The sequence below is a fragment of the Anopheles cruzii genome, chromosome 3 (assembly GCF_943734635.1).
Source record: "Anopheles cruzii chromosome 3, idAnoCruzAS_RS32_06, whole genome shotgun sequence".
Lineage (NCBI taxonomy): Eukaryota > Metazoa > Arthropoda > Insecta > Diptera > Culicidae > Anopheles > Anopheles cruzii.
Window position 1 is genome coordinate 39172046 of NC_069145.1, and position 23384 is coordinate 39195429.

Consider the following 23384-nt stretch of genomic DNA (forward strand, 5'->3'; position numbering starts at 1 on the left):
TTGTTTGATTCATTTGTCGTAAAGTGCTGAAAACCTCGTTTTATTAACGTAATTCGCCTGGACAGAACACCCAACGACCTAATCCGATACATTACCTCCCTGCCGGAAGGTGAAGGACCTTCCGATTGTGAGGGATCCTTTGACCGGCATTTCGAAAAGTGTACGACAAGGTCTTGAAGCCTGCATCTGCATCATAAAGAATAAGTTCTTTAATTGCTTTCACAAGCTGCAAGTTGTAGTTCGGATGTAGACATAATAATAGTTTTTAAGATATCACTAAAAAGTTGAATGAACGATTTTAAGTCCCAACTGCCCTTTTTCTGTTGAAATTACCGATTTTCTTTAAAACTCCTCTTTATTTTTACTAAAGTAATGTTTGTGAGGTTTCGTTTTCATATTTTTAAATAGCACGTTGTAGAACGTTGTCAAGCTCTATATGCAACCACAAATTACGTACAAAATGTAAACTTTATCAGTTCGTATAGTAGCAAAAGTAACACAGAAGGTATGCTACGGACATGTCATCAAAGGACTTGTGTTATTCCTTTTTTAATTACAACCAATTTATCAAATCTAATCAAGAAAGGATTCACATTTTCAATTGTTTAAACGAACCGTTAGCACTACGTTGTTTCGCTCGTTTTGTTTATTCAAAGTGTATCAGGTTAATAACTACCACGCTAAACGAAATCTAACATTTTCGGCTTAATTTTGTCTACTATCTAATAATTACTAGAAAATCCTTAAACAAAACCATTGCAAATAGTTTGTGTGGTTGAAGTCCCAAAAAGCATTGGAACCATACCGATTTTGGTGTCAAAAATGAGCTTTACCAACCAGACAGATATGACTAAATAAATACTACTTTGGCCAAAAAATAACTCGAATTGGCTCAAAAGCTGTTTATTTATTCTTCTAAATTTATTTTATTACCCTCAAAGTAGTCGGTTCAGTTCCGTTTCTATCTCTTCTATAGATTCAAAACGGAGTCATGGAGCGGCCCCTTGAGTTTAGATAGATAGAGTTTAGAATAGCCAGAAGTCACAAGGTGTTAAGTCAGGCGACTGCGGTGGTTACGGAATGATGTTGGTCGAGTTTGGGGAGAAATGATGACGAAATGATCCCAAAAATACGATGCATCACGTTTTCAAGATCAAAATTCTCGTCACTTTTTGGCCACCGTGTTATTACTACTCATTTACAAAGTGCATTAACTCTACGCCTATATGGGAACATTCAAATGTTAGTATTCGTAGGATATTTAGTACCTACTAGTCCAAAACCGACAACATCTTCAAGTATCAATTTACGTGTGAGAATATAAACAAATGTAAGCAGTTCTTTCGATGTGGCCGAATCAATCGAATAAAGTAGAGAGAGGGCAGACCAATGAGCCTGTACAAGTCGGACGGAATTGTTACTGTACTTTCGTACACTATTTACTTCCCTTGCGATCCCATGTCATCAAAGTGTAGACCCAACACTAACGGAACCAATGCTTGTACGGTAAAGACTAGAAAAGGCTGGTTTATTCATCACTAACCGGCCTGCGGTGCGCTGGCGTACTTATCGTCTAAAAATTGCTTCTCTAAAACAGTCTAATCGTGTGGCTACTTCCGCCCGACGGATTGTCATCGCGTCCAAGGCAGATCTTAGTAAGTACCTTCCCGTTCGCACACTCGGTGCAATACTGTCGATTACGATGTGCGGATGGATTCTGATCCACCCACAGAACCCAAAAGCTCTACCCCGTCGTAACGAGATCGCTATCGTTTGGTGCCAATTTCTGCGAGATTCAACTTTGCCCGGAGGGCGGCCACATTCGCTCCCATGACCGGTCGTTCCGCGTTCGGCGTTGGAGTCGGTGTGGCCGGAAGTAGCCTTGGTGGAGCCGCCGTCCCGACCGATGGTGCGCCCAGCACCCTCGGCAGCGGTCTCGGCACTGCGACCGGTTTCGCCTGCGGTCGGTATCCTCCTCGGCGCCGGTTTTCGCCGATCTGGTTCCGGTCGTCCGGTTCCGGTAGCCGCTCGATCGCATCAAAATCTCCGACCGTATGCTGGCGCGGCAGCTTGGGCAGCATCCGGTTGGCCGCCGGCCGCTCGTCACTCTTGGACCGCTGGCTGTGGTAGGACTGCATGCGATCGATTTGTCGCAGATCCTGCACCGGATTTCCGGCGGCGCTCGAGTGCATTTCCGCCGTAACAAGCGGGTGATCTGGTGCTGCAGCTACGCCCTCCAAGCTGTACTTCAACCGGAACGCCTCGTGCCGATCGACGACGCTTGGCTGGTGCAGGAGGAACGGTGCGAGGATGCGCTTGTTCTCGATGGTCACCTTGCCCTCCGTGCTGATGTTGACGTTGATGAAGCTCTGGCTGACCGGTGGCTTCGGCGGTGGCGGTGGCGGCGGCGGTGGTGGCGGAGGAGCCACCACCGGGCGTTTGTGATCTTTCGGCACCGCCAGCGGCGCCAGCAGCCCGGTGGTCGGAGAGGCCGGTGGTACGATGTGGCCGTATTTGCGCTCCCGGAAGCGCTTCAGTGCGAGCCGCACGTGCGACATCAGGAAGGGACGTGCCGTCAGGAACACCAGCAAGCTGATGATCACCAGCCCACCGATGGTGGCCCCGGACACGAGCACCACCACCAGCGAATCCATGGACAGCTGACGGCCCCCGCGACCGATCGGTCCGCTATCGATCGAACCACCCTCTCCCGGTCGATCACAAAATGGCGGCGCAAAGCCGGGTTCACAGTGACAATGGCCCTCGCTGTTGCACACCCCGTGCCCACTGCAGTTCCCGGGACACGTGTCCCCAATGTCCCGTTCCTGAAGCGCGCTGATGGCCACGCACCGCTGCTGGTGACACATCTTGCCTGCTCCACAACGCGTCCCGTCCGGCACCAGACCGGGATTGCGTACGTCCAGCCCGAGATCGACGATGGCCGCGTTGCACACGATGTGCCGCTTGGTGCCCCGAGGTCCCCACTGCTCGAACCGGGTCGCGGTCCGTTTCGCGTACGCTTCCACGCCGTACTCCAGCTTCTCGTTCTGATGCGTGCAATGCAACAGCCCGCACTGCAGATCATGCTCCGCACACCGCTCGTACCGCTCGGTCACCAGCTCGTTGCCGCAGTTGCCGAAGATTGTCCCGTTCGCGTTGCTCTGGTAGCAAACTTCGGGCCCCGAGCGACCCGTCTCGCCCCACAGCAACCGGCACTGACGGTCACGGGTATTGCACCGACCCCGGAAGCAGTACGCTTCCCCATCCGCACACGGGCTCGTGTCACGCCGGAAGACGTCGGCCGGACAGAGCTCCCCGTGCCCGTCGCAGTACTCCGGCAGATCGCACTCTCCGGCCGCAGACCGACACTCGGTTCCGGCGGGTCGCGGTTGACAGGTGCTCCGGTCACAGCATGGCCCCGTTGCACACGTCGCGTTCGCCCGCAGCCGACACGTGCCAGGATCGCAGCACGCATTGTCGCACCGATCCGGATGTCCGCAGTCACACTGCTCTCCCGGTTCCAGCAACCCGTTTCCGCACACGGCTCGCACCAGTAGCCGCGGGGGTTTGTTGCGCAGACAGGCGCCCAGTCCCCGTGCCAGTGAATCGCGCAGATCCGCCCGGCTACACTCGCTCCACCGGCTCGGGACGTCGATCGAATCACGCAATCTGGCCTCCATGATGCAAGGTCCCGGGCCAGGACACCGGCTGCCGCCGTCGCCACCGCAGTCGTCCGAGTCGTGGTCGATGTTGAAGTTGTGGCCCAGTTCGTGGGCTAGCGTTGTCGCGAGCGGAGCTACGACAAAGTTCTCCACCACGGCAATCCCACCCGAACCGCCCGTGCTGCACATCGAGCCTAGCTCCGCCTTCCCGACGACCCCGTCTTGGAAGCGGACGGCCGTTAGGAGGTGCGCGGCATCGTTCGGGACCTGCCGGAGCAGAGTGTCTCGCCGGTAAGCCAAGAAGCTGCTGAGGGTCTGCTTCGAATCGCGCGACAACACAATATTGTCCCTTGTGTTCCACAGGACCACGCCTACAAGCAACACGTACACGTTCAATGGCCGGTAGAGTTCGTTTAGCACGTTCACCACCGACAGGCAGTGCCGGTGGACACGCTGCACGTTCGAGCCAAACTTTAGGAACAGCGTCCGGTCAACGACTAGCGCCAGCTCGACGAACAGCGATTCTGCGTCCTCCCGGTAGCCGGTGCTGAACGCGAGCTTGCCGTCGGCCGGAACCTGCTCGTGGGGCTTGGTGTTGTCCTCGTCCTGTCCCAGCTCCATCGTCGGGTGGGGCTGGCCACCTTCCGCGATGCCGCGCTTCGGCCGTCGGCGGTACAGGAGGTGTGTATCGTTGTGGTACTGGATGAGAAACGTTTCATCCGGCTCGTAGATCACTCCGTCGATCGTGCCACCGCAGGTGGAGATGGCCACCCGCGAACCGGGCCTCTCGCGGACCGTACCCTCGTAGTGACACAGCTCGATCTCGTCGCGGCCAAGCTGCCGCACCAGATCGCGCCCGTCGGCCGTTTGCTCCACGAATCGGTACGATCCGTCCGGGATAAGGTTCTCGTTGAGCGTCAGATCGAGTGTCATCGTTTCGCCCCGCATCCCGTACTGCACCGTCAGTCGCTCCCGGTGTTGGCGCCGGCGCCGGGGCTGGCCGGCGTCCACGGCCGACCATGACAGCTGGCGCTTCGTCCGGTGACAGTGAAACGTTGGGAAAATCCTGTCGTGCAGCTCGATGACTGGCTGTTCCGGAAATCCTGCGACGAAACGAGACGGAAGTGCGTGTTAGATTCTCGGTAGCCACGGAAGGATTCACGGAAGGAATTTCCCAGCTGACCCTAATAACCACACCGTCGGTAGACGACGACAAGGGAAACCACGAACCGCGCAGGTTTGACCTGCATAGCACCGGAGGCCACCGCCAGTACCACCCCCAGTACCACCCCCAGTTCCACTTTCGCGAGCCTCGACATGCATTTCACGGCCGATTGCCCGATTTCTGCGCCTCGTGGCGCTTGGTTCATCGGAATGACAACTACCGAAGCGAGTGAACACTTCTCGAAGCGAGTAAATAGTAAACAAACTAGACGCGTGCGCGCGTGTGTGCACGATCGGAGCGAACGGAAGCGAATATACGTGAGAATATGAATGAATCATCTCGAAGACAACGCGCGGTTCGGCGGCTGGGCCACCGAACGACTTTGTATTATTAATGAAGGAACCGGCCCCGGCGCGGGAAGCCGGTAGTTCCGTCCGTGTCTAGCGAAGTCGTCTCCGGCGAATAACCGGAATCTTTGGTGAATCATCGCCGAATGGCGCGCTGGCGGTCGGATACAGGTTAAGTGTCTTTCGAAGAAATTCCGCTACTCATCTGGCGGGTTAACACACTGCCATTAGCATGTGTTAGCAGGTTTTACGAAATATCATGCTCATAACACATGCAACGCACAGGGCCTAAAGTGTAGAGCTACACAATGCATATCATTCATCGGTGTGCAATTTTAACAACACAAAAACTTAGGACAGAATGACCCAAACGAAATACGGTTACTGCTAGGATCTCTGGACAATAGGTTATCGGGATTAGAAATCCACTGCCGTGAGTTAACCAGGGCGCATGCACCTTATTGCCAGTCCACACTTCAATTCACATAGCCCATCATTTCAATTTAAAACGCTTAGCTAGATAACGCAAATGTAAATGCTTGACCGCGGACACGTCTTCGGTTGGTTATCGGCACCATTTGGGCGCGCTAACTGCCTTCCAAAACAGCTCCAAACTTGCGGTTGTTGAAAATTAAACCAAATTAACAGTTTCGTTTCGCACTCACCAGCGATCGTGTTGTCACCATTTCCGGCTCCTAGTGCCTCCGGCCAAAACGGCAGGTCGAACGTGTTCGTGTTTATCACAGCCGTTCCTATCACAGATCGGTGGTATGCCAGCAGCAGCAGCAGCACCAGCTGAAGGATGCAACCCCACATCAGTCGACTCCGTCGACTTCGGTGCACCGACGGTTGTCGCATTGTTGAGTGCTCAAAATGTTTGCATAACACACGAACCAACAGAGCGCCACGCACGGACTGAGCCACACTTATCGTACTAGTTCGTTTTCGTTGTTGTTCACGCCACCAGGCTAGGTCTAATTTGATCCTAAAAAATCACGTAGCACACGTCGTCGCGCGCGGATTGTAACTTCCAAAAACTTCCTGCATCGCCCGGGAAGGTAACAATTCACAAGTTTGCTGCTGCAGTCTTCGATGCGGATCGCTAAGGCACGTCGATCGACAGCAAGTGACTGCCTAAATTGATCGTCTCCGTTTCGATCGATCACGAGTCGGCAGGATATGTATTAGCTTTCAGACAGGAAGCTACAGTTGAACACAATCGTTCGCTAAGGCACTGCGAAGATCACTGCCACCACCACCAAATCACGGCCACAAAATGGAAGCCTACACTCGCGGATTCGTGGACAATTAGCAAGCCCCGACTGTCCGGTGGAGCAAGGTCTTGGGCTTAAATCACTGTTAAATCGCACTCGGCACACCCTGAAGGTTTCTGTGACTGCTACGGCGGAACCGGCAATCCACAACCATTCCGATACGCGTCCTGCGCGGTGGACGATCGGCGAGTTTCTGTCGCGGCAACCCCTTCTCGACTCCATAGCTATAGCTATGCAAAACCGGGGCCCTCCACGGTGTTCATCCGACGCACGCACGTGCTGCCGATGAACAACGGTTCGGAGTCGTGAACGCGCGACGTGCCAATTGCACGAACCAAACCGGTCGCGGCTCACCTGGCTCACGAAGCGGGGCGGGGATCCAAGAAGGAGTTCCGATTCCGATGGGGGGTGTGTGTGGTGGAATTTGACGAATGGCACCGGATTTTCCCACCAGCATAATCCCGCTCCAGCGACCCTTGTTTGGTTCGTCACGTGCTACCGCTCGCTAGTCGGTGGTGAGTCATGAATGTTTACGCGCCCACCCTCAACCCCCGGGGGGGAATGCCATTCATTGACCCCTTGGAACCATATGGCTTCAAGAGACCCCTCGTTTTGGATTTGGGGTCACTGGGAGAAAGATTTAATCAAGCAGCCAATCGCTGGTGCGGGGAAAACACCTTAGCACCCCTTGCGATGACTAAGAAACCGGGTGCCAGGCATAGCGTTTTGAGTGTACTTGGGGTGGTTGCTGGAATTGATGGGCGGTCGAAACGAAGTCTACAAATTAGCTCTCTTGACCTGAAGTGCGTGTGTGATGAAACGCAGAAACATCTTCATAATTTCAGCTGAGGCGTAGCACGCGATACGAGTGCCCAGAGTGCTTCCGGAGCATCGACGCGGGAGGTGCGTTTTTGGCTACCATGTTTTCGCTTCGAATTTGGAAGCAAACATTCTACTACAGACCCAAGAGGGCACCCCAGACAAGTAGAACTGCCGAATCTGCATCTTGCTACGCGTATTTCGACAAAACCACTTTGCGCAATCGGACTTGGGAACTCTCGGTAGTTAGACTTAGTAGTTGACCCGCTGGAGTATAGGACTAAACTATTTTCATAGAATTGAATTATCCAACGTACAATGAATCTTTTCTTAGACTTCTTTTTATTGGGTTTTCACTTCAGGTAAGAAACCATTCACTCTTTTCATGTCCTAGACGATTACGTAAACTCTTGTAACAATGTTTTTCATTTAGTGTACGGAAGAACTTTTTTTATTTGATGAAAACGCGAGTTTCTTTGTGAAAATAGGTAAGGCTGAAACCTCTTTCAACATATTCGGATACTACGAAATATGTTACAATTTCGAAAGATTTTCATAAAATTATGAAAATGCCAGTAGAACATAGATATTAGCAGAAACCACTTGTCTTCTTCTTTTTTGGCGCTGCAACCGCTGAGCAGTCTTGGCCTGGCACCAGAGACAATGCTAATCTCTGATGCTCTTCTGTAACTTTTAATTTTTTACGGAGGGGGATTGTTAGCCCCGCGCCAACCCCCCCTGTCACGCCGGTATCGGGAATCGAAACCATGGCCGGTTGAGTTACAACCGATCCCGGGATTCGAACCACGGCCAGCTGCGCTGACAGCGAAGAGCGTTACCGACTGCTCTATCAGCGGGGGAAACCACTTGTCTGAGGTGCTTCATTATTGAAGCTGCTGGGTCCCGTTTCGACAAAAATCAAACATCCCGGATTAAACCTAAAACTTGAAACATCATACGATACTCATGAGAAACATGTGGTTTGTTACGCGTACCTCATACTTCGTATACGGAATAACTCCTGGAAATATGCTCGTTTCCAGTAAACGTTTCCAAAAACGTCCTAGACCGGACATTATTTGGACAGTTGGTTTCGTTCAGTCTGATGTACACGGCTTCGGCATCAAAGCTTCCGAGAGCTCGTCTCGCAAATATTGGAGAAACCATCGCCATTTCGACAAAGTGATATCCATTTCCAACAAACATTAACCCTTGCGTTGCGTCTTACGTTGTGTCGTCCAGTTCACGTAGCGCGGTAGTGTGATGATATGATAGGCACGTAAGCGCTCGGTAGCACCCCATCCCTGTGAGCATTGGCTCATCAAATCGACGATTAAACGTATTCGGAGCGGACGCAGAAAACCCCAGCCTTTTTAGATATTCTGGTAGCGTTTAAACTTCATCGAGAATAGGATAAATGCACAAAGCATATGGAAGCAATAATGGCAAATAGGAAGGATCGATGGCAGCCCAGGAACGGTGCCATCCTATTGTGCTTCGACCGAGACGCTTGGGCAAACAGCGAGCGAGGAATTCCGCCGTTTCCGTTCGACCTAAATGGATCCAGGCGCTGCGTGGCATGCGTGAAGCGAAAGTGAACTCCCCGCCAACCATTAAAATGTGCTCACAAAATCGAAACGATCTGAAGGAATCAGTGCGAGATGTTCGTCATCGTTCGGCTGACCTGTTGCAACCGGCTTCGTGTTTTTAAATAAATATTACACTCTGGCATGGCTGGAGATGGCCACTTACAATATTTGTTGGATAAATACTCCACAAACAACACTTCACGGTGCATTTGCAAGGTTACACTCGGGGGGAAGATGAAGTGCGTTCGCTGGTGTGCCTTATCAGACCCCGGTTCACCAAAAAGACCTTACAAACTTGCGTAACGGTACCGCGGCTTCTTGATACGGGAGACACTCCCCGAGCCCGTAGTCCCGTTAGGGGCGGGTGTCTCACGTTTCACACATTACCTCACACGGCTCGTCGGTGGTTCGTAGGTCCGCCAGAACACGACGACTGTGGCTCTTTCCGCCTGGGCCATGTTTTGTTTACACCCAACAACATTACGTAGGTAAACCGTTTCGGGGTTCACCGGTGGTGGTGCATGGAGAGGCGTTTCATAATCGGATCACTTTTACGGCACTCAACCGTTCCTGGATGGCGTACAGTGTAAGGCCGCGGGTCTCGATCACCGCCCACCAGCAGAACGCGAACCCGAGGACACAGGCGATGGCCAGCATCCAGAACGCCCGATCGAACCCAAAAGACTCGCTAATGTACGCAAACAGTCGCAGGACGAGAAAGTCGCACAGCAGCAGACACGAGACGGCCAGCGAGAGTCCGAGGGGTTTCACGTCATGGGCAAACAGCTCCATGACAAGCGCCCACGCCACCGGCCCGAAGCCGGCGTTGTAGAGGGCCACAAAGAGCAGCGAAGCTGCAAGCGGCATCCAGCCGATCGTGCGCAGCGGAACCACACCGTGACGTTCCAGAAGAAAGTACGCTCCGAGTGCCGCGAGGGCAATCGCTAGTCCGGCCGAAGTGAGGAGTAGAATTGGGCGACGTCCGAAGCGATCGATAAAGAGCGGTGACAGGCAGCTGCAGAAGAACTGTACCGCACCCAGCACGACGGTGGAGTACACGGCATCGAGTGCCATGCCGGCTTTGCCGAAGATGAGCTCACTGCTGGACAAGATTCCATCAATACCGGTCCACTGCTGGCACACCACAACGCCTAGACTGATCGCCAGGGCTCGGCGGTTCGCTGAGGTGCGGAACAGTTGCTTGAGTCGTCGAAACGGTCCCCAGCGACTTACGGTCTGTTCCGGTGCGCTCCCGTCAGGATCGGGCGATTGGAGCACGTACTGCTTCAACTCTTCCAGTTCTTCGTGCACTTCAGCGATATGACGGCGACCGCGGAGAAACATGAGTGTTTCGGAAGCACGCCGTAAGTGACCCTGAGCTATCAGATGGTGCGGTGTCTCGGGCATGTACAGGAACAGTGTTCCGAACAGTATCGACAGGACACAACAGAGCCCCTGCAGGGCCAGGTAGCTGACAAACGGCCCCAGACAGTACACGTAAAGGATGCCGAACGTTGTGCCGATCTGAAGGTAGCAGCCCAGGGCACCGCGGTACTGATCGCTAGCAATCTCGCCGATGTAGAGAGTCGCCGCCAGTAACACGTACCCGTTGGCAAATCCACCCAGTGTACGGGCGACGATCAGCAGTGGGACCGAACGGACGATCATGAACAGCAGCCACACGACGATGTAGAGCACGGTGCTAAGGAGCAACGCCAACCGGCGACCCTTCCGGTCCGCTATCCAGCTGGCCAGCAGTGGTCCTCCGATGCCCCCGATTGCCGGTGCCGAGTCAGTCCAGGTTTGGGCACTAGCCATCAGTACCTCGCCGAAGGGATTATCGGTCAGTTCCGGATCGACGAGTTTCGGAAACACGGGCGAGGGCCACGCGATGGTGCATCCCAGTGAAGCGGTCGCGAAGCTCGCTACAAAGAGGCCACAAAACCCCGTTAAACTGCTGGTCGGTCGTCGGATTACGGCGCCAACAACTTACCGACCGCTCCCGCAAGCAATTCACAGTAACGCCAATGCATCGTCAGACTTACTTCCGGACCGTTGGCCACACGGGTAGCGCCTCGTATCGGGGCGCTATCAGCGTGGGAGATCGTTTTATAGCGAATCGTAGATCAAACATGGCCAGATTGCACGGCTGTAAAGCAAATGGTTTCCTACGCCCGGTACAACTGCCGGTCGCCGGTTTGCGGTTCGTTGTATGAATGAACAGTGTAGCACTTCACAGCCACGTCTGTTGGAACGATGATAGTGGAGGTTCGTCACTAGATAGGAAGGAGTGACGAACGGGCAGGTTGTGTGGTGACTAGGCCTTTGGATCGAATGCATTAGCTATGAGTGTTTTGGAATCTAAAATATGTGTCAAATACAAAAAACCCTATAAATACGACCCGGTTCGTTCTTCTAAGATTAAAAAACAATAAACCCTTTTTTCATAAACAGAAGTATCAAGAATTAACGTAGAACTAGAAATATCGCTATCTATGGAGTGTTTGTTATCATGCGGAGAACTGTAAATCGAACGAACATCGAAACATTCATGCAGTATAATCGAAAGGGATGAGGAATAAGAAAGACCACCTCTTCCTATACCCAAGAGATCATTTCTGTTATGGTCTGTTGCATGTGGGCAGTGTACTTTTCAAAGCCAATACGTTCGAAATAAAATAAAACACAGATACCTTTGTGCAATATTATAAACAAAACATTGATTGCATCAATGTTTAACTAAGATTTTGGGTGTATGGCCTCTGTGGCTATGCATGGCTCTGGTGCGGCGTGATGTGGAGACCCAATTTGTCTTTCAAAATAACGATGTTCATAACGTTACAATCAACGGTTGCCGTTGCAAAGACATGACAGACAACATGATTGTCAAGAAATTATCTTTCCAATGATATCGCTTTCAGTGACTGAACTCTAGTCCAGTTCCATAGAATTTGGTACATTTTATTTCGATTCAAAGTTTTGTTTGAAATCATTGTTATCACCGACTAATGCACAAAGAGGCGCCAGGAATAGTTTAGCACATGCTATGCAAACCCCAATCGGTTTATGTGGAATGCTGAGGTGGACCTCGCAAATATCTGTTTACTTTCATGTCACTCATCTAATAGAAGGAGCTAATAAAACCTTCTGTTTTCTTGACACTACGACAGAAAGTTGTACACATTATGAGATGTTTTCAATGCGAATATGCAACCATGATAAGGATTCCCAAAATAAAGCTCCAAACCAGCAACTATGGCACAAGATGAACCAACGCCTAATCGAATATTTGCAGCGATAATGCTCAGCATGGTAAGGGTATGGCAAATACAAGCACGTTCGAAAGTATTTTGCAAAATAAAACGCATTAATACTGCAACAGCTAAATGATGAAATCGGACCAACATTTTATTTCCAGCATAATCGTTGTTCCGATAGAACCATAGAAAGGAAAAGTAAGTGGGGTAACTGGAAGTCGAGGCCCATTTAACGGATTGAGCTAGACACTTCGATTCTCGTCGTACTTTGCCTTATCGTTGGCGACCGGTGCGGTTTCGTTGAGGCGCGCCTGAATCTCCGGAAGTGACATGCCCTTGGTTTCGATCACAAACACGAACGTAAACGCGAAAGCACCGGCCGTGCAAATGGCGAACAACCAGAACAGCCAGTGCGTGCCGATGGCCTCGTCGAGCGTGTTGAAGTAGAACAGGACGAAGAAGGCCGCACACCAGCACGAGCTGGATACGACCGAGGATGCGAGATGCTTGATATTCGGCGCAAACATTTCCCCAATCAGCAGCCAGGCGATCGGACCGAATCCAAGACAGAACGAGGCGGTAAACACGACCAACGACAGGACCGGGAGAAAGGCGATGCGATCGAGCAGACCTTCCGAGTACGACATGCTGTTGGCATCCAGATAAAAGTAGGTTCCGAGCGCCACCAGTGCACAGCACATGCCACCGGACGAGATCAACAGATAAGGACGACGGCCCAACTTATCCAGCGTGAGCACTGTGACCATGCTGGCAAACACCTGGACGCACCCGATGATGATCACGGCCAGTTCCGGTTTCACCGAGCTGCCCGTCTTCTCGAAGATGGTCTGCGTGAAGAATTGCACCGGATTGATGCCGGACAGTTGCTGCAGGATAATGATGCTGGTGCAGATGAACAGGGCGCGCAGGTTGGCATGATCGCGGAACAGGTCCTTCAGCGTGCCCTGGTTCCGAATGGACTCTTCCACCGACCTTTGAATCGATCCGTACTCATCCTCCAGCTGTTCGATCGGTTCCCCTCGCAGATACGCGAGCGACCGGGAGGCGTCCGCATAGCGGCCCTTCGCGACGTAAAAGTGTGGTGTCTCGGGCATCAGGCTGAAGGTAACACAGAACAGCACCGGAACCACCATCATGATGTACTGCATGGCAGCGTAACTGACGTACGGACCGACACCGTACACAAACAACATCCCGGCGGTCATACAGACCTGCAGCAAAGACCCAAGGGTCCCCCGACGGTTAGACGTGGCAATTTCGCACACGTACAGGGGCGTAGTGTTCAGAGCGAACCCGATAGCACAGCCTTGTACAAACCGTCCCACCAGGATCTGTGCCACGGATGCCGCGGTCAAGAACAGGATAAACGCGACGGCAAACTGTACCCCACTGGCCAGTAGCGCCATTCTGCGGCCAAACCGATGTGCCACATAGCCAGCAATGGGTGGTCCTACAGAATGCCAAGGGGAAGGGTTAGCGGGGGGTTACGACAAGCTGTCACCTTCGATACTTACCGACCAAAGACCCGAGCGCCAGAATGGATCCGATCCAGGAGAGTTGCGTGTCGGTCGGTACAATCGACAGTGGCGAAGATTCCATATGGAGAAGTTTCGACTCCACCGGGGACGTCCAGGCCATCGCACAGCCGGTGCATGTTACCGATAGGTTTGCTGCGTGGTGTAAAACACGGTGGTCACAATAGGCACGACTGGTCTGGACATCTCAGATATGTCCGTCATCTCGCTATCGTTTGCTTCGTTGACCAGCTGGGGCCATACTTACCTAAAATTGCAGCGAGGTACTGTCGCTTGGTGCGCAGAAATGAAGCACCGATGACCCACATCGTGGCGAAACCGATTGTGGATGGCGGAAAAGAGGAAGCACTAGCAACACGTGCTTCGAAGAAGCGTCCTTCGCTACTAACTTCGCTTCACGGCCACAGATAACGGGCATCAATCGGAGCGAAAATTGTAGACGCTAACAATGATAAACTGAAACAATTATCACCTCGTGGGGGCTACTGCTGATCGACTCCTGTTGATACTATCTCCCTGCAAACGAGGTCTAACTTTTGATGCGGTACAAAAACCTAACACACTGCAGACAGTGCATGATGATCACTGATTCGGAACGGACAGATTTACACACTTTTCGTATCGCTCGAGGGCCTCTAAATGGTTGATTGATGGTTGATTGTCACTCATACGTATCCTTCCGTTGATGGCCACTGGCCACGACGGAGACACTTCAGCGCACGGATGCAATAAATCGTTAATCCCGATCGAAAGGCCGCGCGTCTAACTTCAAAGAGTCCAAGCTGTTGACTGACCGGAACGTGGCATCTCCAACAGAGTCTGGCCGGTATCGCGGGGTGTCTCTCTTGGTGCTTCGATTACCAATCTAACGCACCGAGACCGGAGCGTCGCCACACACCCGGCGTGTAACGTAATCTATACACACACGCCGAACGATTGTTCGGTCGTCTCAATGTTGCGCATTTTTTTGCACCGGTTCGTCGCAAAACAAAACAAAACTTATGACCCCTCCGCCATATCGCGTCTTTTCTTATTCTTCTTCTATTGTCCAGCACCGGTACCGACTATCTCTCGTGTTCTTTTTCTTGTTGCTTGCTCCCCACGTGCGCACTATCGCCTTTTCGCGTATGATGTCACAACGTGTTATCGCTTATCAATCGGAATTTATGCTCCTTTTTTCCCACTATGACTTTTCCGCTCATTAGCGTGTATGGTTTATTGCATACTTTAAGGCGCCAACGGGTGCATCGACAGCGATCTAATGTCTATATTGGAATGAGGCAGAAAATTGCTCGCTTTAACAGCAGTTAAAAATCGGGTACGGTTCGTTCAATAGGTTGTAGCTAGTTTTAGAAAAATATAGTAATTTTTTGCTAAAGAGAAAATTTATCAAACAGCAATTGTCTATGAAGCGGGAATAAATATGAGCTAAGTCGAGAAGTTTCAGTAATAGTGATGATCTTCGTTTGGTTCTACTTTAGAATTGTATTCATATCTACAAAGTTGAGCAGCTTGGTATTTGAAATTCGAAAAAAAGTTTCCACCTGGTTTTATTCAATCTCATTTCTTACGGTACTCCCGAAAGGTGTTAGTTTAACTGTTTGAACAGAAGTAATGATGAACCATGAAAAGTTAAATCTGTGTTCGTTTTGCCCCTCACAAAAGGCTGTGTACATTCTAAAACAATCGCAGTCGTCACACAAACAGCTTTCAAATACGCAGCTCACCTAGGAGCCAAACACATTTTTATTCAAGTAACGTAACACAACAGAATGGAACATCCGAGCGAGCACTCTCGAACTTATCACTTTGGTGCCGGTGAGCGCTTTACATTCTTACTCTACTATGAAACTATCGTACATTAAAACGAAAACTAGGACCAATCGTGAGACCGATCTGCCAGAATAATCATTGCACAAATTCGGTCGGGCCCACTCAGACAGACAGCTAAGCTTTGCCGTTCAGCCGGTCCTGAATCTCCTGCAGGCTGAGTCCTTTCGTTTCCATCACCGTAGTGAACGTGAAGACAAACGCGACCGCGCACAGTATACCGAAGATCCAGAACGACCAGTGCGATCCGACGGCCTTGTCGAGATCGGCGAAGAACTGCAAAATGATAAAACCGAGCACCCAGCAGGTCGAGGCGACGATCGAGGAGGCAATCGATTTCACGTTGGCCGGAAACATCTCGCCCAGCACGGCCCACGGTAGCGGTCCGAACCCGATGCAGTACACCGTGACGAAGAAGATCAGCGACAGAATCGGCAGCCAGCCCACACTTCCGACCGCCGGCGAATCGATGTGCTTGAGGAAAAAGTACAGTCCCATCGTACCGAGCGACACGCACATGCCCGCGGCCGACGTGAGCAGAATCGGTTTCCGGCCGAGCCGATCGACGATCAGCGGGGTGGCACCACTCGCCACCACTTGCACCGCCCCCACGAGGATGGTGGAAATGGCCGGCGACAGGCTGCTGCCGGTACTCTCGAAGATGTTCTGACTGTAGAACAGAATCACGTTAATACCGGACAGCTGCTGGAAACTGATCAGCCCGGCACAGATGATCAGCGCCTTCACGTTGCCAGGATTGCGGAACAGATCCATCAAGGTGCCCTTGTTCTTGAGCGACTCCTCCACTGTGGTAGTGATCTCTTTCAGCTCGTCCTGAACCCCTTCAACGGTTTTGCCACGCAAAAAGCAGAGCGAATCGACGGCTTTCTCCTTTTCGCCCTGCGAAATATAGTAGGCTGGCGTTTCCGGCATGAAGAAAAACGTCACAGCGAACACGATCGGCAAGACCAGGCAGGCCCACTGGAGCGCGTGGTACGAGACGAACGGCCCGATGCTGTAGACATACAGGATACCGGCTAAAGGGGGTTGCGCACGTGTTAGCATGACGTCCGAAGGTAAGGAATCTTCAAGCACTTGACACTTACTCACGATGCACAGCTGCATAAGGGACCCGAGAGCTCCCCGGTACTCGCTGCTGGCAATTTCTCCGATGTACATCGTTTGTACGGTCATCACGTACCCGACGCCTAGACCTTGCAGGAACCTGGCTACCAGAACCTGCACGACGGTTCCGGTGGTTAGCAGCAGTATCCAGGATACGATGAAAAATGCGGAACTGCCGAGAAGCGTGAGTCTGCGGCCGAACCGTTCAGCACACGGGCCCGCCATAAATGGCGCTGAAAGAAGATTGTAGAACTAGTACTTGAAGCAGCAGGCCTAGGAGGGACTGCGGTATGACCAAATGAGGGCGGGCTCCTTACCAATCAACGCTCCCAGAGCCACGAGGGAGGCAATCCAAGAGTTTTCCCCCGGCGTCGGTATCGTGTCGAGCGGTGTGGTGTCTGGCGATGCCAGCTTTGGACCAATCGGTGACGTCCATCCTAGCGAGGTGCCCACCATGACCGAAGCCAAATTAACTTTTGGAGGCACAAAAAGTAATATTAATTTCACTCACTCACTTCAATCGTTAAATAGAACCACCAACGCTACTTACCAAGGATCCCTGCTAGGAACTGGCGCGAAGGGCTACCCTTCTCCATGTTGTAGGTGTTTGTGATTTCGAGCTTCTCAAATGTAGCAACTGGTTGATACTGATTTAACTCAGCAGGATTCATTTAACACTATGTCCCTGAGAAGTACGTAGTATGAAATTAGTCTCGAATTTGGTCCTCTTGGGGGAGAAATTTCTGTTTGCTGGCAGTAACACAATCCGACGGCTCCAGATCACAATCGCATCGCACACGTGCGATCACTTGAAGGACACCTGTATTGTCAATACCAAAAACTGCACGGAAGCTAACACAAAAGCCTAACACACGTGGCACACGGGTCGTGTAGAGTTTTAGCTCCTCCTTAGCTTGGGTAGCTCTGAGGTAAACTGAGTTGCAGTTCTGCGTCCAGATCGCGGCCAATGTCAGGAATCGAATGAAATGCCGTAAGTAGGCTATCAAGCTTCTTAAATGCACTTGATGCACCTGCGGTGATGGAGTGGGACAGAAATCACGGTCGCACTTGACCGAACCTCTGCCATCGCAGGGAAGGGTCCGGTGGCACAAAATCAACAACCTCGCTCCTTTTGGATCGAATTCCGCCCAGAAGTCCCAGGTGAGCTGGCCATCGTGTGCAAATAAACCGCCTCGCGGTAAGTAAGCTGACCGCCAGCAGCAGCAGCAGTGCTAGCGCAAAGAAAGCACTTCAAACGGTCCCTCCTAGGACTGAACGGCCGGAACCCGTGCAATGTGCCAACCATGACCACCGGTTACGCGTGTAGCAGCCAGCGTTTGCTTTGTTTTTCATTCTTGCCGACACGATAACAAATCAGTCACCAAACATTGTCGCCAGTCTTGCCGCAGGTCGCCGCCAGGAAGCGCCAAACTTTTCAACAACACTTCGGTGTGGAGCGATGGTTGCTGCAAGCTTGTTGTGATAGTCGTGTTGCATAAAATTTCAACCAGCATGGGGACATTCTTTCTAAAACACAAGGATCAGAGACTGCCTACTGGAACCAATGCGAACTCCCTTTGACACGGTTCTTACTTTTATAGCTAGAACGATACGATTTTTCGGATTTTCTCCATACGAACGTTGAACGAATCTCCAGTCTTCGCACTGATTGTGACAAGGAGTTGTGCCCCCTGAACGATTCCATTATGTTGCAATTGGTCTTTTGTTGCACTATTCACAGCAATGGGCAGTACTTACACCGCGGCAAAAGAATCCTGCTGCATCGCAAACTGTTGCAGTGCCTGATACACGGAACACGCCAAGAATTACCCAACCGCGTCGATGGAAATGTGCGACTAAGCCCAACGGTAGCCGCACGCATCGATTAAATCCGTTGTTCGAATCGACGATCCAAACACTGGCCCCACCGCCGCCAAGGTGATCGGATCGCGAGGGATCCCGTTCACTACAAGGAGCCGACGCGCGCACGGCGTCGTGCACGCCATAACAGTTCTTTGCCGGCCGTTACAATTGTACAAACAGTGATCGACTGCTATACGTGTGTGTGTGTGTGTGTGTGTGCGTTGCGAAGTTTACAGAGTAACTGTGAAGCATGCAACAATTACTCAGCAACCTGCAGTTAACATAAAACTTTAGTTTGTTTTTTTGAATCGTTCATTCAAAATCTTCATCGACTGACCACTCCAGCAGCACCATACTGCGACTCAAATTGCTCCATCAACTTATCAATCTTGGAAAGCTACTATTTATAGCAAAACGGAAGTGGTCGGTCCTCACGCCGCACCATCACCACTGAAAAAGCGACGATACGCAAACACGATCGAAACCATAATCATTACTCACTTTATTAATTTGCTTTCATTAAATCTAACCTTGCGGAGGAGCTGCCAGTGAATTCCGAATTGCTTCGGGATCGGTTGATTTTGTTTTTACATGCTGACGCCACTGTCAGTAAGCTCGCGTACGCGAAGCTCCGGCAGGCGGCATGATGTGCGCAGTGCGTACGGTACCGCTACACCTCTCTGCCCACCGTCTCTACCCACCCTCTACAACCCACCGACCGGTCATTGTCAAGGTTCCGGTCCGGCAGGCAGCAACGGTAGAATGCAGGCAACGGTGGCCAGGAAGCAGTCTTTGGTCAACCGGAGTCGTTCAGGCTAGCTAAGAAATTAAGCATGTGCTTAACGCGGCGAACGTGCCCAGATTTGCATTCGTGCCCACGGAGGAGGCGCAATTTGTGATCTTTCGCCGGGAAACACGGGCCCTATGTGGGCGTAGCTAGACGTTGAAGGTCAGCGGTTTATTTGCATAAGTGCCTCTAGTCACAACTTTTCACTCTCTAGAACTGCCACTGTCAGAGTAATCACTCATCACCGGTTATTGTTAAGTACGCTTTCGCGCTTCAGAGGGAAAGAAAATTTGGTTCGTGTTTGGATGGTGAACGTTGGGAAAACGGATATTCTAGGAACTGCATGATCCTCGGCGCGATCTTTCTCCCATTAGTCGAGCCGAAGCAATAGTCAAACACAGAAAGTCAAGTGCTTGTATAGTTTGTTGAAGAAACAAACCGAGCACACCCGAAAAGTAAAGTGATAGCATCTTTACGCCGTAGCTTCAAACGCCCCGAATGTGAACATACGCGCTGAGATCGTTACTACAGTTCTAGCCTAATGATCGCGACCATTTAAAACCATTATAGGCGACTTTGTCAAACTGTCTCGCCCTGCCCTCATCGAAAAGGGAACGGCGATCCGGCCATAGACGATAGCCAACAAACTATTAACAATGCCAGACCCCGTTGCTGTTTGCTGGGCGTATGCCATGATTATGCACTATATGCACACAGGCGACATACACGATGGCGACGGATGGCGGATCCTCCCAACCAGTGGTCGTTCACAAAGTGTCCGCTATCGCTATCAAGCACTGCCACGTGTGTGGAGCTGTGATTCAGAATTGTTCGGAGAACCGTACCCTCAACTCTAGCGACGCAACAATGCGGATGCAATCGCCACTTCAACCGAAAAGAAGCAATCTTCACGCGTTCCGCCATCGTGCGATCACGATCGCACACCCCTTACACACCGACCGTGCGCCGTTATGGCCACCGCTTACTATTGTGTTGCCTCGCGGTCCAATAAACCGGCGCTTCCGGTGTAGGAATTTTTTCTTCGCTCAACTAAACGATCGCGGAACGTGAGGTGCTCTCAGCTGGCCTGTTGGCCCTTATCGTGATATCGCCGGAATTCGATACGGTAGCTACGGCACATAGGGCCGTTTGGCTGGTCTCGCGATAACCAGTTGGGTCGGCGATCGATTGGTCATTGGATTGTTTGTTGCCTGATATTAATTAGTCTAATCAATGTAATTACCATCGTTGCTGCATTATTTTGCGCTGGTTGAAGAAAAAAAAAGTACCCCCACTGTGGCCGAAACAGCGAGGCTAACTTAAATTCTAACACTTCACTTTCGTTCAGCACTAGAACTCCTAAGTTCTCTAGATTTAGAGCTAAGGTGGTCCGGTTGAGTAGGTCCGGCTGTACCGATCGCACGAGCAACACTAAACTCCGACTGAGGCCGCCGCAGGCTGAACGCTCCGAAAGATTGCCCTCGCTCGCCGAGCTGCCGAACGTCGATAATCGTTCCGGGGGCTGTTTGTATTCCCGTGCTGATGGAATCTTGACCAGAGCTACAAAAAGGCCCATGCAAATTTGATATCCCGGCGCAGGAGGGGAAAGGGAGCATGAAGTGAAATTACTTAACCGGCTCCTTGGGAAACCACCGTCCGCGGTACGCGGGGCAATTCCTACGAGCATTGGAGCCTTGCAGTGTTCGTTTGGCCAAAACTTTGGAGAATGAAAACAATAAAGTTAAAGTAACGTCAGGTAACCGGCGCAATACAAAAACACAATACAAACCACCGGATTCAAATGTTGGGGTTGTTCCGATGGGAAATAAAAATACCCCCCTCCATGTGTTTTCCCTCGCATTTGCCACCGAAACTCGCGCGCGCACGTGTTAATGCCGGGGGGTTATGGGGACTTTTTTTTTGTGAGTCTCAGCAGAGCATCAGTGTCGAGTCCGGTAACGTGGCCGTTATGTAGCCATAACTGTCACCCTCGGGTGCAAGGGTTGGCTGGTTGTTCGTGCAAATTACCGATTAGGTGATTAGAGAAACACATGTGCGGCAGAGTAGTGAAGTTTTTCACATTATGCCACGGGCCGCCGGGAAGCTAATGGTTTGGTTGCACATGCAGTCACACTTGCAAGAGAAATTAGAATCAACGGCTGACGGGTGGTGCGGGGGTTAAACGAATGAAATCCGGAAAACATGACAAATTGGTTTGTTAAAGATTCACTAAAACGGCCCCGGGGGTGGGCAGAAAACTAGTTTGAAGGTCAACGGTTAAAATTACGACGTTAAACATTTCAAAGTTACGGCACAAAACTACTTCATATTGTGTAATAGTTTGTTTGTTCTTTTCGACACGAATCCCGTTAATGGTGACGTTATCTGAAACGCTGACCACACCCTACGATCGTTTGAAAAAATAAATACAAAAACAGATGCGAAAACGAGTCGAAAACGGGACATTAAGCTTAAGAGCACGTAGAAGAAAATTGTTAAACACCGAACAATCAATCTCTAAGAATCTGAACAGTCTCTAAGAGAATACAACCTGAAAGCAATAGCAACATTTTCCGAATGTTTTTTCCAAACATTGTTAAACGAGATTGAAAGTATGTTTTGTTAATATCAAACAACCTTTAAAGACAATCATTATTATTACTGGCTGCTGTCTATCCGGCACGCAGAGAACCGTTATGAATACCTTGTACTAACAACTGCCAAGTAGTAGATTCACATAGCATATAGAATTGTATACCCTTTGTCAGACTTCCTTTGACGTTCCTCTGTTTGTGGTATTAATGTCAATAGATTCAAATTAATTTGAGTCATCTCACAATGCTCCCAGCGCAGTTCATTCTCGGTATAACAAGCAGTCGCCAGCGATGCCGCTCTGAACTGGTCGGTTGATCTCGAGGCTTCCGCACAACGATAAACGTGATCACAAGTTGCAGTAAATTCCTTTGTAGTGTTTGATTTAACTTGCATTTATTTCTGTCAAACGTTTGCCACATAATTTGACAACGTTCACATCACACATCACAGTTATTTCTCACCTTTTCACAGCACCCAAAGCGAACTAATCGAAAGCGCTATTTATCAACAAACTCGAACACGACTCCTCCGCGGCGTGCGTTATCGTAGCGAAGTGTAAAAAATTACCGCGATCCCCGTCCAGCAAAGGAGCGCGATCCGCTTTCTAGTTATAATCGCTATGAACTGATGAACTCCTGCAAGCCAAGCCGGCTTAACGCAGCATCCCTAATCGGAAGGAGCGAAACAGGTCGTCGTTATCATCGTGCCATTAGGGGGAATAAAACAGAACTCCATAACCAATAACAATCGAATCAACTATTCGACGCGCAGCTCGCTGACGTTATGTTCACAGCGGAATTAATGTTTGCTTTCCATCGTCGGGATAGGCAAAGAGAGTGTGGCCGATAGGTTATGGGTCGACGCCGGGTACGTTTGATAAGCGTCGCAATGGAAAGCAGTTTTTTGAAGATTACTATCAGTATGTCACACCGGGTCAACCATATGCACATGTTCAGAAAAATGCACTCTGTGCAGTTATCAATCGCTTCGTTTTCTTATCATATTGTGATGCACTCCATTCCTACCGAGCAGCAAAGCTATCGATGCTTACATGAACCGGAATAATGCTACTGAGGAAATTGTAATCGAATACAGAGACGAAAATGTGATGCCACGTGTTTGAAGATAGATTAAAAAGTGCACGTGACAAACAGGAAACAGGGCGCCGATGGCGATCCCCGGATGACGATACTTTATATCACAATATAAACACATTCGGCCCACTTCGATCGATTAAGGCCAGCGTCCAATATTTATCGAAACGCTTCTGGGCTCTGTGCTGTGTGCCGCCTGAAGTGGTACAAATGTATTGCGCGCGGAAATGGTGGGAAAATGGCGGGAAATGGAAAGCCGAAACCGCGCCATCTGTTGGCAATGTAATCAAACGAAGCTCGTGTCCAACGCGATTTTTGGTTGCACAAAACTGGTGCACAGTGGGAAAGTGAAGCGTCCAAAAATGGTCTTTGCAATATTATTCTCGGTGGCCTCTTTGGCCTTCTGTAAATTGGACTTAGT

General features: G+C 50.7%; 4 protein-coding genes across 4 annotated transcripts; all 4 read right to left on the reverse strand.

Moving 5' to 3' along the window:
• Positions 1–1766: 1766 nt before the first annotated feature.
• Positions 1767–6032, reverse strand: LOC128270372 (disintegrin and metalloproteinase domain-containing protein 12-like). Its single transcript, XM_053007771.1, has 2 exons — positions 5840–6032; positions 1767–4765 (listed from the first exon to the last, which is right to left on the reverse strand). Exons 1-2 carry the CDS (start codon positions 6030–6032, stop codon positions 1767–1769), a joined length of 3192 nt encoding a protein of 1063 aa, XP_052863731.1.
• A 3358-nt stretch (positions 6033–9390) lies between these two features.
• On the reverse strand, positions 9391–10889 carry LOC128270373 (facilitated trehalose transporter Tret1-2 homolog). The gene is made up of 2 exons (XM_053007772.1): positions 10850–10889; positions 9391–10781 (listed from the first exon to the last, which is right to left on the reverse strand). The coding sequence occupies exons 1-2, from the start codon at positions 10887–10889 to the stop codon at positions 9391–9393; spliced, it is 1431 nt and encodes a 476-aa protein (XP_052863732.1).
• A 1466-nt stretch (positions 10890–12355) lies between these two features.
• Positions 12356–13977, reverse strand: LOC128270374 (facilitated trehalose transporter Tret1-like). Its single transcript, XM_053007773.1, has 3 exons — positions 13917–13977; positions 13649–13804; positions 12356–13584 (listed from the first exon to the last, which is right to left on the reverse strand). The coding sequence occupies exons 1-3, from the start codon at positions 13975–13977 to the stop codon at positions 12356–12358; spliced, it is 1446 nt and encodes a 481-aa protein (XP_052863733.1).
• Positions 13978–15205: 1228 nt separating this feature from the next.
• LOC128274139 (facilitated trehalose transporter Tret1) lies at positions 15206–20685 on the reverse strand. The gene is made up of 5 exons (XM_053012246.1): positions 20518–20685; positions 17175–17309; positions 16942–17097; positions 16606–16857; positions 15206–16536 (listed from the first exon to the last, which is right to left on the reverse strand). The coding sequence occupies exons 2-5, from the start codon at positions 17293–17295 to the stop codon at positions 15617–15619; spliced, it is 1449 nt and encodes a 482-aa protein (XP_052868206.1). The 5' UTR covers positions 17296–17309; positions 20518–20685; the 3' UTR covers positions 15206–15616.
• Between the last annotated feature and the right edge of the window lie 2699 nt (positions 20686–23384).